The 14,119-nt window shown below is 38.9% G+C and overlaps 2 protein-coding genes across 3 annotated transcripts; one reads left to right on the top strand and one right to left on the bottom strand.

Annotated features, from left to right (window-relative positions):
* Positions 1-670: 670 nt before the first annotated feature.
* pcyt1bb (phosphate cytidylyltransferase 1, choline, beta b) lies at positions 671-4,487 on the top strand. The gene is made up of 8 exons (XM_027018386.2): positions 671-768; positions 2,046-2,145; positions 2,298-2,414; positions 2,609-2,760; positions 2,912-2,990; positions 3,102-3,244; positions 3,458-3,646; positions 3,868-4,487. Exons 1-8 carry the CDS (start codon positions 697-699, stop codon positions 4,060-4,062), a joined length of 1,047 nt encoding a protein of 348 aa, XP_026874187.1. The 5' UTR covers positions 671-696; the 3' UTR covers positions 4,063-4,487.
* On the bottom strand, positions 3,938-13,166 carry pdk3b (pyruvate dehydrogenase kinase, isozyme 3b). 2 transcript variants are annotated; one of them, XR_004776173.1, is made up of 12 exons: positions 12,837-13,166; positions 10,362-10,503; positions 10,038-10,109; positions 9,587-9,771; positions 9,384-9,473; positions 9,119-9,196; positions 8,808-8,884; positions 8,628-8,727; positions 6,924-7,039; positions 6,731-6,844; positions 6,195-6,440; positions 3,938-4,024 (listed from the first exon to the last, which is right to left on the bottom strand). XR_004776173.1 is itself a non-coding variant. In XM_035527171.1 (11 exons), exons 1-11 carry the CDS (start codon positions 12,937-12,939, stop codon positions 6,297-6,299), a joined length of 1,221 nt encoding a protein of 406 aa, XP_035383064.1. In that variant the 5' UTR covers positions 12,940-13,166; the 3' UTR covers positions 5,399-6,296. The 2 variants fall into 2 exon arrangements, 1 of the variants encoding a protein (XP_035383064.1); XM_035527171.1 differs by lacking the exon at positions 3,938-4,024 and having other exon boundaries at positions 5,399-6,440.
* Between the last annotated feature and the right edge of the window lie 953 nt (positions 13,167-14,119).

Genomic DNA, 14,119 nt, shown 5'->3' on the forward strand with positions numbered 1-14,119 from the left:
AAATTAGGAAGGTGAACAGATAAAGATCATGCCAAAAGAGAGAAAACCTTGAAACGCTTTAAATGGCTGAAGAGAAAAGGAACACAAGAAGATGATGGAGACTGAGAAAAAGCAGAAGGAAGAATAATAAAGTATGCAAAGGAGAACTAGTACACAACACAGTCTGGTGAAAAAAGATGGAAATTACTCACATTTATTTTCAGACTATAATATCCAAAACTAAAGTAGGCTAGTGCTTGTCTCTTTATCAATAAATCTATTCATAGGGAACAGTATTAAACCCAGAGTCACAGTTAAAATTGAAGGCAAAGGAGACAACAGGCAAGGCAATTATATTAATAATTAACTTTTAAACTTAATATAAAAAATAATTAAAAGCAATTATTATGATCAGTGATTTATTTAGTCATATTTTATTAATATTTTAATTAAAATTTTTTCAAAAAATGAAAAGCCAAGGTAGTGGCTCACCATATGATGATACTATCAATAGTATTATTGTGTACTATTAAGTGTTACTTATACATTCTCCCCTCCATTCCTTTGGTAGTATTTGTGTTGATGGTTAACTGAACTTTGTACACTTGTTGCGTCATGCTGATCACTATAGTTAAAGCTTGAAGGTATGCATATGAACACGAGCTGTCAGTGGAAACACTAGGGAGCCACTCGCCAGGAGAAGCAGAACCATCTGTCATGGTGAACAGGAGACGCCATGGCCCACGTGGCACTCAGACTCAACAGCAGCGCAGACCACCAGCTGTCAAGGTAAATGCGCCTCAAACAAGCGCAAACTTCATAAATAGAGCCTTTTCGAACAAAACAGCTGCATTTTAAAGTTCAGCTAAATAAATATATCTATTTAGATATATAAGTTGTTTAGAGGTTTCTATATTGAGTATCTTTTTAACTTGATACCCAAGTCATGAAAAACTTGCATTACACCAGTGGACACATATAAGGCTACTCTACACACATAAGGCTACCATTCTTACATGTAGTAGACAAGTTCTTCTGTTTTTAATCACCATGATTTCATTTTTAATTTTCTTTTTTTCATTCTTTGATCTGAATAATGCAATGGATACAACAATTTTAGAAATATGAAAAGTGTATTTAGGGTATGAACCATAAAATCTGTAATACTGTCTGCATAGTGAAATGACGGTGGTTATGGATGGACTTTACAGGCTTGTTAGCTCATATTAACCAAAAACATGGTTTTAACCTAAAATGTCAGTATGCTGACATCCCACTATAGAATCACTCAACCCTCATGTCTGTCTTCCATTGGCTGTTCTCAACAGCTGAGAGTTCAAAGACCATTGGCAATGGGACATATCAGTTACATTCTCAGTTCTTATTACATATCTATGGAGTTCTTGTCATCACAGATTTTTATCTATTTCCAGATAGGACATGAATTGCATGAATCAGAATGCTTTTATGTCTAACACATATTGTTTCCTTTACTTTGGGCATGGTGTGAATTAGTAAATTGTGTCTTTGAATTAATGTGGTCATTTAGCAAAAAGGCAAATGATGTATATATAATATATACAATTATTTATATTCCTTGACAAAACAATTGCATGGTGCAATTGGTCATATTTGGCATACATTGAGGATCATGTTTTAAACATTTAAGTAGGCTTTTCAGTGGTGTTTTTTAAACCTTTCATGAAACTTTTATTATATGAGCAATTTTTTTAAAGACACTAAGTTGTCATAGAGGGATTATCTTTATGGTAATAGCCAGATACTAATGGCTTGACAGATGATTATCAAGTTAAACCACCCAGACAAACTGAACCTAGCATAATTCTGACTCTGATGACCAGAGGGTTCTCTCTCTCTCTCTCTCTCTCTCTCTCTCTCTCTCTCTCTCTCTCTCTCTCTCTCTATCTATCTATCTATCTATCTATCTATCTATCTATCTGGAGCATGAACACTTGGAGAAAGTTCAAGTACTCTGGGCTCTATATTTTCTGTTTGGTTCACCATGGGAATACATCCGGGAAATTTACTTAATATCTCTTTGACAGACTTTGAGAGAACCGGCGGTATTTGCTAAAGAGCCAGGCACTGATGTGGACATCCCTCACAATAAGCTCACCTTAGCTCAGGCCCGGCGTGGCACTCCCGGTAAGACACGTCCTCTATTTGTGGTCTATTTGTTGTCCCATAAGCTTTTCTTAGCAGAGATGCACATTGTAGGGACAAAGTGTGAATCAGGGGCTTAAAAAATAGCAAGAGAAAGGCAGAGAGTGAATCTGCAATGTTCCCATCACTTACAGTTCACCGGCCTGTGAGGGTCTATGCTGATGGGATCTTTGACCTCTTCCATTCGGGCCATGCACGAGCTCTTATGCAGGCCAAGAATCTGTTCCCAAACACACACTTGATTGTTGGAGGTGAGCTACAAAAGTCTCAAAGACTTAAATGCCAAAGACTCAGATGGCATTCACTGACACACTGCTCACAAGCCTTCTTATTTCAAAACACATACTGCATCTTTAATAGAGATGTAAAACAACCTGGACTCAGTTGTATCCTTGACCAGAAGCAGACAGGCTGTGTTAAGCAGCCATCCACTTGTTTGTCTAAGTTTGCGGTGACAAGCTGACGCAGAAGTATAAAGGCTACACAGTTATGACAGAGGCAGAGCGTTATGAGGCACTCATACATTGCCGCTACGTAGATGAGGTGGTCCGCGATGCCCCATGGACTCTCACCCCTGAGTTCCTGAAGAAACACAGGGTCAGTAAACCACGACGCAAGCATATCGCAAATCATAGCCATCACTATGGGCTCTGTGGGGCATTACACCACTTTAACATTATGCTTAATCTTAATATTCTTTATTTTTATATTCTATTTAAGATATTTAGCAATTGCTTTATTTAATTAGATTGACTTTGTGGCCCATGATGACATCCCATACTCTTCTGCTGGATCAGAAGATGTTTACAAACATATCAAGGATGCAGGTAGGCACTGAGCATTTTATTTTTTTTGTTTGCTCTATAAATCATGGTTGTCATGGTTGTGTTTTTAGGGAGGTAATGAATGATATGGATTATTCTGACTCTCTGTCATAGGAATGTTTGTAGCCACTCAGAGGACAGAAGGAATCTCGACCTCTGATCTCATAACACGTATAGTCCGAAACTATGACATCTACGTCAGACGTAACCTACAAAGAGGCTACACAGCCCAGGAACTGAACGTTGGTTTCATCAATGTATGATCGCTGAATTAACCTCATCAAATTTTATACATTTTAACATTAAGATTTTAGATAATGCTGTTTTAGGAGCACTTACATATTCTCTTCACCCACTAGTCTGCAAATATCTAGATTTCATGCAAACCACCACTCTGGGAAAACAGCAGTGCAAAACATTTCATTACTTGCCCAGTAATGTTTTGTCTCTTCTAATCTGACTGCTGACAGGAGAATAAGTATCGTCTGCAGAACCAAGTGGATAAGATGAAGGAAACGGTGAGGACAGTGGAGGAGAAGTCCAAACACTTAGTGCACCGCGTTGAGGAGAAGAGCCACGACCTCATCCTCAAATGGGAGGAGAAGTCTCGCGAGTTCATCGGGAACTTCCTGGAGCTGTTTGGCCCTGATGGAGCATGGGTGAGTGTGTGATGGCACCACAGGAAGCGGTGGTCAGGACATCCCCTAGAGCACTGCTCTACGCCTGATTGTTAGGTTGCTCCTCAGTTCTTTAACAGTTCAGTGGAACATAATAGATAGGATTAAGTTTAGGGAGATGGCTCCAAAGAGCTTCTGGTAGCTAGCCTCAGAACAATATCTTGGCATTGTTCATCATTGTATTGTCACTGTTCAACCTGCAGAACATGATCCAAGAGAGGAGTGGCCGTATGCTCCAGGCCCTGTCGCCGTACCAGTCCCCCAGTACCTCTCCCAGCAACAGCCCTACCAGAGGGCGCTCTCCCTCTCCACTTGCCCATGGGATGCCACGCATGCGTTCTTCACCGGCCAGAGGAGCCTCTGACAACAGCAGCAGAAAGAGAAACAAAAAGAAATGAAAACACACATAAAATGCACACTACATGAACACGTCTCAGTCCCCATATTTACACACATACACCCGCGCAGTATACACCCACTACACCTATCACAGCCCATCTGCTGTATTTCATTTTATTCATTGTATTAGAACGTAATGCACTGCATGTGACAGTATATAAATATAACTTGCATTTATTGATTTAGTTTCTATTTATTGATTTTAACTCAGATTTTAAGTAAGACATATCTGTATGATCCACACTTTCAGCATGTCAATTCATGTTTTTACAAACTGGAATCATCCAGAGGTCTTCACTAACAGCTGATTTTTATTTAATTCGGGTACACTTAAAAATATTATTTTAATGCCATTTCTTACATATATAAATTAATTCTACAAATGCGTTTACTGTGCATCCCTATAAAATATCATTTATTTCTCCAGTTGTTTTGGTGGTGCACTGTTTTGAACTGATTTTAATATGCAGAATAATTTTCATTGTAAGATTTGCTTAATCTTCTTTAAATGATTAAGCAAAGCTTAAACAATGAGGTCATCAGCACTGATGAGATATTCTCCCACTTGTCCATCACATGTGCAAACTGAAGAACTTACATTTAAGATACTCTTATTCTGTTCCATTTAAAATGGTGTGACACACAGCTTATGTATCTAATTATGTGCAAGAATACTATTCTGTACATTGTATTACCATGTGCTGAGACAATTGTACTGTAAGCACTATTATGCAAACCCTTTGTTATTCTTGTGTAGCAAATCTCCTAACTATAACAATGACGCAAAAAGAGCAGAGCAATTGAAGATACACCCTCTGTTGACCTGTTTCTGTAGGCAATTTAAAATTTTGCTGCTCACAGTCAATAATGTTTATCACATTCTGCAGCATTACTGAATCTTAACCATCAAGGCATACACATGTATCTGACCTGAACCTGCATTAAATGCTAAAATCATAGATGATTTTGGAATTTAAAGCAGTCACAATTTGTGAAATTCTGCCATGGCTGGGGCATAAAAATCTCTCCAACATAAATAGCTCTCCAACTTACCAAGTACTAGTTTATTAAGTTTGCGTTTTTATACCATGGAAACTGAGGTCACAAAGCATAATAATTCTGTAATATTCTCTTATCTATTCATAAACATACAGACTGGGCCTGTACGCAGAGTATAAAGAAACATGTAGTACTTCCTGCAGGCTGCTCAGACTCCACAGGACTAAATGAAACTCCATGACACGATTCATTAATTAAACATTAATTCATAAGCAGTACTTCTAGTGGTGTAGTACTCTTAGACACTATAGTGTGCCCTCTAATAATGTTCTTTTCAAGTGTAGCCATTAACAGTATGTGACTACATACAGCATGTCAAGACATATTTTAACAGCATGTGACTAGATATAAAAATCATGCTGTAAACATATCACAAATAACTATTTAAGCCATAAAAAATAATTTACCCTGATATTTTAGCAACTAAAAAACAGAACACAGTATTTTTAAAAATCCATGGGTCAACCTATTAAATACCAGACCAAGAGGCAACATTTGAAAAGCTATTTGATTACAACTTGCTTTAGATTCAAGCTTGGTGCACACTAATATGGTTAAACTTGTAAACCCACCTGTTTTTATATGTTTTGCCCATTCATTCATGCTAAAACATCCATCACTGAAAAATATTTTCATATCCAGTCTCCAAAGTGGAGAAAATAAAAATGCAGCTTGGTGTTGGAGTGTGGATAAGAGAATACATGGCTTTTAGAAAACACTGACATAAGGTTGCGACTTCCACAGTTCCAAATGGATGAACCTGTTGTCACTCTTTTTACTGCAGTAAGTATTTTAATTTCATGTTTAGCTATTTGATTTTGTTACTTGACTTTGTGTAGACAAAGAAGCTGTCTGTCTTTTTTCTAGCCATTTTCTCTACATGTTGGCTGCTGTGTGGCACACAACTACAGCATGTAAACAAAGAACCATGGTGGTAATGACAAAGGAGCCATAGGTCACTCACACATGCTCAACATTGCTTTACATTCTAATTGTGGATGGGGAACGTTTAGACGATACACTTAAAATGCAAGTGTAGCCAAAAAAAAAAAAATGCTATTTACTAATTTACCCATGTTAGTGTAGACTAGGCTTCGCACAGGTAGCACCAAGCTGGCAAAAAACATTTGTAGTCCTGTGTTGGTATCGTAGCTACTTGGTCTACATGGCCGGGCTATGTGTTGGCTTTGAATGTAGACACGTCCCGTGGGTCACTGCTGGGGTTGCTCCAGTCATCGGCTTCTGGGCCCAGTTGGTAATGTCTCCATGCTGACATGTTGAACACGGGAAGTCTCTCGAAAGACTCACTGGACAAAGCCTGTAGACAGTTAGAGAGACACTGTCGTATGGAATATTTGCTTGCAGTGGTGTAATCTGTCACAGATTGCCAAAAACAAAAAAAAGTCTGAAAATATTCTGCCACTACTAGATGAATGTAATGTACACATAAAAAGGCAAATATGAGTCTAGCCTCAGCGTTAGACTGAACACTGAAGGTGGTAATTTAACATTGATCATTTTATTGACTGTCTGTGTATGAATGTGTAAACTGAATCATGTTTTAAAAGGTACAATACAGCTTCCACTGCTTTGTGTAAACGGTCTCACCTTCAGATAAATGACTGCATGAGTTCCCACACCCTCCAGAGAATAAAGGTTCAGGTTTCCCTGGAAGTATCGTGCATACAGTCTGGAGATAGGCAAGCCATAACCAAAACCAGCCTGGAGGAAGGTGACAGCGTATAACACACAAACACACACATACACACACATAGCAGTACACTAATGGGTCGGTGGTTACCAGTGGTGCAGCAGCTTGTGAGGGATTCAGTGTTGGAGTGGGAGCAGTGGAGTACATGTAGTTGAAGAGGCGGTCAATCTTTCTCAAGGGGACCCCGCCACCTCGATCACTAATCTATAAAGTTACACAGAATATACAGCACATACACTACAAAAAACAAATAACAACATAATGATGTAACAGCAGTCAGTGGAAACCAAAATTATTAACTCATTGAGGGCTGGATTCAAAATCACACTGAAAATCAAAGAGAAATATTTAAATCACACGCTGATCCAATCTGCATGAATTTCATAACAGCAACTCCTAATGGGACTCAATAGTGTATATGGACCCCACGTGCCAATATGCACTCCTGTTAACATCTGGGCATGCTCCTGTTGAGACAGTGGATGGTGTCCTGGGGGATCTCTTCCCATACCTGGATCAGGACATCGGTGAACTCCTGGACAGTCTGAGGTGTTATTTGGCAGCATCGGATGCAAAGATACATAATGTCCCAGATTCAGGTTTGGGTAAAGTAACAGTCAGGCAACAATGCTTTCATAATCCAGGAGCTGCGTACACACTCTAGCCACAGTAGGCTGGGCATTGTCCCACACAAGATGGCTAAGGCCCACTGCACATAATGTCTGACAATGGGCTCTGCACATAATGTCTGACAATGGGCTCTGAGGACTTCTTCCTGTTGGCTATCATGTAGAGGTTTGTGAGACCCTCCAAGGATATGCTTCCCCAGACCATCACTTACCCACTGCCAAACTGGTCTTGCTGGATGATGTTGCGGGCAGCATAACATTCACCCTGGCACCTCCAGACTCTTTCATGTCTGTCGCATGTGCTCAGTGTGAACCTGCTCTCATTTGCGAAGAGAACGGGGCGCCAATGGCGGACCGGCCAGTTCTGGTGTTCTCTGGTGAATACGAATTGAGCTAATTGGTGCTGGGCTTTGAGCAAAGTCCCACTAGAAGACGTTAGACCCTCTTGCCACCCTCATACAGTCTGTTTCTGACGGTTTGGTCAGAAACATGTCCACCAGTAGCCCACTGTAGGTCATTTTGTAAGGCTGTGGCGGTGCTCCTATCGTTCCTTCTCACACAAAGGAGCAGATACCAGTCCTGCTGCTGGGTTGATGCCCTTCTACAGCCCTGTCTAGCTCTACTCGTGTAATGGCCTGAGTCCTGGTGTCTGCCTCATGATCTTGAGACTGTGCAACGAGACACAGCAAACCTTCTTGCTAACATGTATGGATGTGCCATCCTGGAGGAGCTGAATTACCTGTGCAACCTGAATTGGCTGCAGGTACTGCCTCATGCTAAGAGTAGTGGAGTAAACTATCAAAACACGAAATTACAGTAAAGTTTTGTCTTGCTGTTTCCTCTTCAGTGCACTGGTTGTCATTTTAATTGGCACCAAAACAGGTCAAATTGATTCACAATCACTTATGCTTCCTAACTACACAGAATGATAACCCTGAAGTTAACTGACTTGTTGTTTATACTGTGATAATGAAGAGTTCCCTTAATTTTTTGAGCAGTACTTTATGCATCACAGTTACATTTACAATTGAAAGCAAAGATGTTTTCAAATTTTTTTTTTTTTTTACATAAAACAGTCCTTTTCCACTATCTGGAACTTCACAAAGCTGAGCATTCGGAAGTTTTACTGGTGCTGGCTTCCCTTTTGTGAATGTTTGTAGGTACCTTATGGACAGATCTTCTTTTCCCAGAGTCACAAGTGCTTTCACAGGGGGGAGTCCCTCCCTGCTGTTCTCATGGAGTTCCACCATTGCTCGCATTGAGTTCTACAAATCAAACCTGTATTATGGACCATCAGTACTGTCCCTGGCCAAAACAAGTGTGTGAGAACTCTGACAGCACTTGCCTTGAAGAGCTCAAACAGCATGTGGAACAAATGTGATGGCACATAAACCACCTGGATGGGCCTAGATGGGTTCTTGGCTTGAAGGAATCGAATCACATTGATACACAGTAAGGACTAGTCACATACCCACAGACTTTAAAATAGACTAAATAGTGATGACTTTAGAGAAATCGTACTAGTTTTTGTGTATGAGTAGAGGTTTAAAGATATTGGCTCACATCAGACCATAAGATGTCTGCGTGTAGTATTTTTCAAAGCAGAGCAATGTTACAATAATCAGTGTTTATACAGCAATAAGTCACTCAGCTCACTGTTGAATTCATGAATCTGTAGTTCAGGTGACAACATGTAGTACTGCTCACAGAGAATCTTTGCTGTCTCATAAGCATCTGAAAGACAGAGATAGTCATAACAGTCAGTATTTTAATAGAAAATATAGCAAAGTAACCAGTGTTATACAGTCGAATTACAGCATACACTGAGACATACAAGGCATGTTAATTTAACATTAGTGATTTTGCTGTGCTGCAAATTAATAGTGGCCATGTTAACAGGTTGTTAGGGGTAGTCTCATACCTCTCACCACCTCAACCACATTGCATGTTGGGTCAATACCCCCAATGTGTTTTGGGTGGGCCGGATTGATGCCATCGCCGAAGAGGAGAGCTGTAGAAGGGAACAATTAAGCCCAACACTTAACATCAAAATTTGATTATGTCAAAGTATAAGAACTTTACTAAGCAATTATAATTACAGATAATACTCATGAAGTCACACACTGTGCTGGTTGATCAGCATACGGAAGGAGATGCGGCTGGTGTAGAAGCGATCCAGGAAGTACTGTACATTGCTGCTAATGAAAGGATCGAAGCCAAACTTCTCCTTGTACTCAATCACTCCCTGGGCCATGGTAGGAACTACATCATTGTGTCTGTTCCGAATCTGGATAAGGGTGTCTAGGAAACTGAGCATTAGAACAAGGGAGGAAAGAAGGTCAGAATCACAGAAAAGGCACAATTGTCAAAAACATTTAAGAGAGTGCATTTCAGCAAGGGGTGCTCCAGCTGCTCTACCAGGATATATTTCAGCCAAACTAGATTCCTCAGAGCTACTAATTTCTATTAAAATTGATAGGGCTAACACATTTAAAAGCCAATGTCTAGTGAAATGTAAAAATGTAATGTAAATACACTCTAGTTCATACTAGATATACTTGGGGACATAACTCACTTGTTTAGGGTGCGAGGATCCTCTGGACACTGGTTTTCATACTCTAATAGCTCCGCGAAGCTCTGACTGTACCTGAAAAAGCAAAAGAACCATAATGCCATAAGTTTAACCAGCTATCATTTTTTAAAACTGACTGCTATACTCTATATACTTTTTAATTTTTCTGTTGATTGTAAGTAAACCTGGAGAAAACCTGTGATAGCTCTGGGTTCATGTAGAAGATGTTTCTCTTATATTAAAAAGGAAGAACTTGAGAAGAACCTGATCAAACTACTATGGCCTCATTCTACAAGCTTGGCTGCTCTTTGAGTTTCACCCTCTCACCAGGTCTGGACCAGTTGGACAGACGGCTGACTTAGCAGGTTGCCAGGCAACAGAGTGATTTCTCTCATCGTATTTGCCAGTCGAACTGGCAGTTCTTTCCTCAGAAACATGTAGGAGGTCTTCTCACATGCATTCTCTCTACCTGGACAACAGGGAAAGTACTGGGATAACACACTGCTCAAATTACACTTTGTGAGTGTAAGTAGGTTAGTGTGTGTGCGTGTGTGTGTGTGTGTGTGTGTGTGTGTGTGTGTGTGTGTGTGTGTGTGTGTGTGTGTGTGTGTTTGCTCTGCTGCTGCACCACAAGGCAAAATGCCAGGAAAGTGTCCCATAACTAATATTGATATCACCAAATACATTACTATTTTTAGATGACTAATCTACCAAGACCATACAAATCAGGATAATATGTAATGGGCCCTATGGGGGTGACTGTCACATGCAGTGCTACAAAATACTTCTAATTTTTGAAGTAGGGGTTTTTGTAATTTCTAATCATCTAGCCTTGTGCAATGCAGCTTGGGGGAGAAAATAAATATAAATTAAGATAAATATAAGACAACATTTTATTTTATCAGATGAAACTGCATGTAGATGAGAAGAAGCAAGGGTGCAATTTTTGTGAACATTAACTCACGACAAAAAGAGCACTGAGAACCAGGACTAAACCTAATGCAATCCGTTGTTTTTAGAAAATGCTTTGTAAACAAAGTTGGTCATGGAACAATCATAATCATACTGTAAGGTCACCCTGCATGATATGACTCATATTCAATTACAGGCTACAAATGATTCATACTTTCTCCATCCTTACTGGATGTATAGAAGGATAAGATGTAAACCTCATAGAACTTAAACCTGCTTCCATGACCTAATGCATTTTCAGTGCAAAAAATATATGACACGGATATACTTCTTTTACGATGCAACATTGTGCTTAGCACATTGGTTTACAAGGTATGACTGACTTGTTTTGCTATGAAGGTGGTAATTACATTTATTTACATTTTACATTTACATCCACATCTTCCACTTCACCTAACACAATTATGCACATAGTGTGTGTGGATGGGTCTTTGCACATATAAACAAAAACTACAAAAATCTATTGGATACACATGCTGTTGCATGTGCATGTTCTTGCTACATGTAGCTGCAATTATGTAGTTTGTTGCAAAGCAGATAGGAAACAATATTTCTGTAAATATGTTTTCACTTTCATCCAAACACAGACCTGTCTATGCTGCTATAACATTCTGATAAACTTGATATTCATGATAAACTTTTGTGGTATATTTGGACCTACAGTTACAAAAAGAAACAGGCAATTGACCCATTAATTGTCCATTATTACATTTCCAGTTCTTCAGATATAAAAGGCACTAAAGTCTTCTTTAATAAAGATATTTTCTGTTTCAATTCAAGAGACCCATCTCTCCACACTCATAAGATCCAATCCTTGGTATGTGACACGACACCATGCTCGCAGAATGACGCTACTGGTCAAAGGCAGGAAATCAAATTGAAATTGTCATCAGACAAATGAGTCTCCTAATTTAATTTAAACTCCTAATATTCTAACATTATAATCTTTTACTTATAGCATTTTTAATCATACATTTTATTTTAATAATAACAATTAATTAATGTGAATGTCAGTGTAGTCTACACACATTTAGAAGAGAGCAATGGAAACATTTGAAAATACCACCCAACTCCCCACCAAAAATAGATTATATATTCTCTATATTGCTCTCAAAAAAAGATCAAATAAGCTTGTTTGAAAATATATGACAAATACTAAACTCAAAGTCTCATTACATATAAAATGAATAAGTGAGTTGTTAAGCATAAGCTAAGGAACTAAAACTACTAGTTTTTAGGCCTGCCATAATTGGCTTTTTGACAGTCATTTATTACTGCTGTTAAAACTTGCAATATTGCTTTACAATACCAGTGAAATTATAAATATAAGGTGTGGTCTCTATTGGGGAAACAACTAAAATATATTTACATACTGCACATAACTATTAATGAACAATATGACTATAATCAGCAAGGTGGATTAAACTGCACAGAAGTCTATGGAACCATTGTGGTATTTGACCTTGGAGCCTAAAATCTTATTAATTGGACTGAAAGGCCAGCAGAAGTGTGTATCTGTGCCTTTTATATCTCCGTTTACGTACAACTTTTACTTTATAGCCCTCCAGCGTCTGACATGTTCACATCATTTCATTGTTTTTTGAAAAACAAATAAGCCTGTATTTTCTGCCAATGTGCGTAAAACTGTGTGTTTATGTCCAGAACGGACATAAAGGATTCGCTTGTATTATTTACTTAAATATTAAGGCTATTCTATCTAAGTAAAAGAAACCTTGTGCTGTATTCTCATTACAGTGTGTAGTAATGTCTCTCACTAAGAAGCGAGATGGTTCGTTTATCTAGAAAGACGGATGAGTTGTCAATACTCACCGAAATCCAAAAACTGTTTAATGGACATCGGTGAGGGCGAGAACCTGGAATAATATTCTATCCTCGTTGTGACATCTTTCAGTGAGAAGTTAAACAACTTCATGATTACGAAATGCAGCTAAGGCAAACGCACTGATCACACGCAGAACTCTACACAACGTCCAAAAAATGCATACTCGTGCGCAGTTCATTGAAAAGTGTACACTGAACTAGTCGATGGTTTCCATTTTGCCAACTCTTATATCGTCTAATCCGAGACCCGGTTAGTGTTTAGTCTGCACTGCTACCTCTAAACCGAGAGCGAAGCTCGTGCTGCGCGGCAGTTGTCTACTGTCACGCGACACTGTGGAAGTTTCCGTTTTTAAAATATGGCTGGTAATTTCTTTTTGTGTATGTATATATAAGTACATATATACCCATTTACTTTGCATTCATGTTTATTTGAAAAAGGGGATTTCCAAGCAGTTAGAATAGAATAAAGCTATATTAAACCTGGTGTAATCAGGTTACCCGAGACAGAGCTCAAGATTGACACAGCATACAGAACTCCACTACACCCAGCTGAATCAGGAGTACAATAGTGGTGCCAGAGGTGGTGGACTAAAATGTACAATTTACTGTAACATGGAAGCCTGTTAGGTACAGAAATAGAGTAGGTGTACCTAATAAAGTGACCACTTAATCTAGGAGTAGCCTATCAGTGCTGAAGATGTATGAAATTGACTAAACAGACATTCAATTTATCTTTCACAAGATCTTACAAACAAGGGGGAAAAAAATTCTTATTTGCATAAGAAATGTACACTCCAGCTGTCTTAAGACTGAAAGACTGACAGTCTCTGGCAGTTCTTAGTCATGCTCATTATTTATGACTACTGTCACATTCAATGTCACTTTACAACATCATTCAACCAGTACAACAAATAACATGAAGGAGCAAAGTCCCACAAAAACAAGTATAATAATTAACATGAGCCAAGGAGCACTGACATAATCAACAACTGGAATTAAAGAGGCTTAGCAGTGGAAACTTGTGATCCGTTTGACCAAATGGAAGTTTGTGCATTTTGATAAGAAGAGTGTACCAAATATATATCTCCTGGGTATACTTGGAGTTATGTGAACAGTATAGAATTCTGTTTCTGAATAGACATTTGTCACGATTAGTCCCTCCCAGCTTCCGTGTTCTGTGTTTACCCTGTCTTGTGTATTTTAGTTCCATGCCATAGTTCCGTTTTCTCCGCCCCACATTTGATTTTCCACACCTGTTCCTCGTTTAGTTC

The sequence above is a fragment of the Electrophorus electricus genome, chromosome 6 (genome assembly GCF_013358815.1).
Source record: "Electrophorus electricus isolate fEleEle1 chromosome 6, fEleEle1.pri, whole genome shotgun sequence".
Taxonomy (NCBI): Eukaryota; Metazoa; Chordata; class Actinopteri; order Gymnotiformes; family Gymnotidae; genus Electrophorus; species Electrophorus electricus.

Excerpts from the sequence above, each read along its gene's own strand:
- pcyt1bb (XM_027018386.2), top strand. The coding sequence starts at position 697 with ATGGTGAACAGGAGACGCCATGGCCCACGTGGCACTCAGACTCAACAG. Across the intron at positions 2,761-2,911 it reads AGTTCCTGAAGAAACACAGG|ATTGACTTTGTGGCCCATGA; the intron begins GTCAGTAAACCA and ends TTATTTAATTAG. Across the intron at positions 3,245-3,457 it reads TGAACGTTGGTTTCATCAAT|GAGAATAAGTATCGTCTGCA; the intron begins GTATGATCGCTG and ends GACTGCTGACAG.
- pdk3b (XM_035527171.1), bottom strand. The coding sequence starts at position 12,939 with ATGAAGTTGTTTAACTTCTCACTGAAAGATGTCACAACGAGGATAGAA. Across the intron at positions 9,772-10,037 it reads GATCCTCGCACCCTAAACAA|TTTCCTAGACACCCTTATCC; the intron begins GTGAGTTATGTC and ends TCTAATGCTCAG. Across the intron at positions 6,441-6,730 it reads ATGCAGTCATTTATCTGAAG|GCTTTGTCCAGTGAGTCTTT; the intron begins GTGAGACCGTTT and ends AACTGTCTACAG.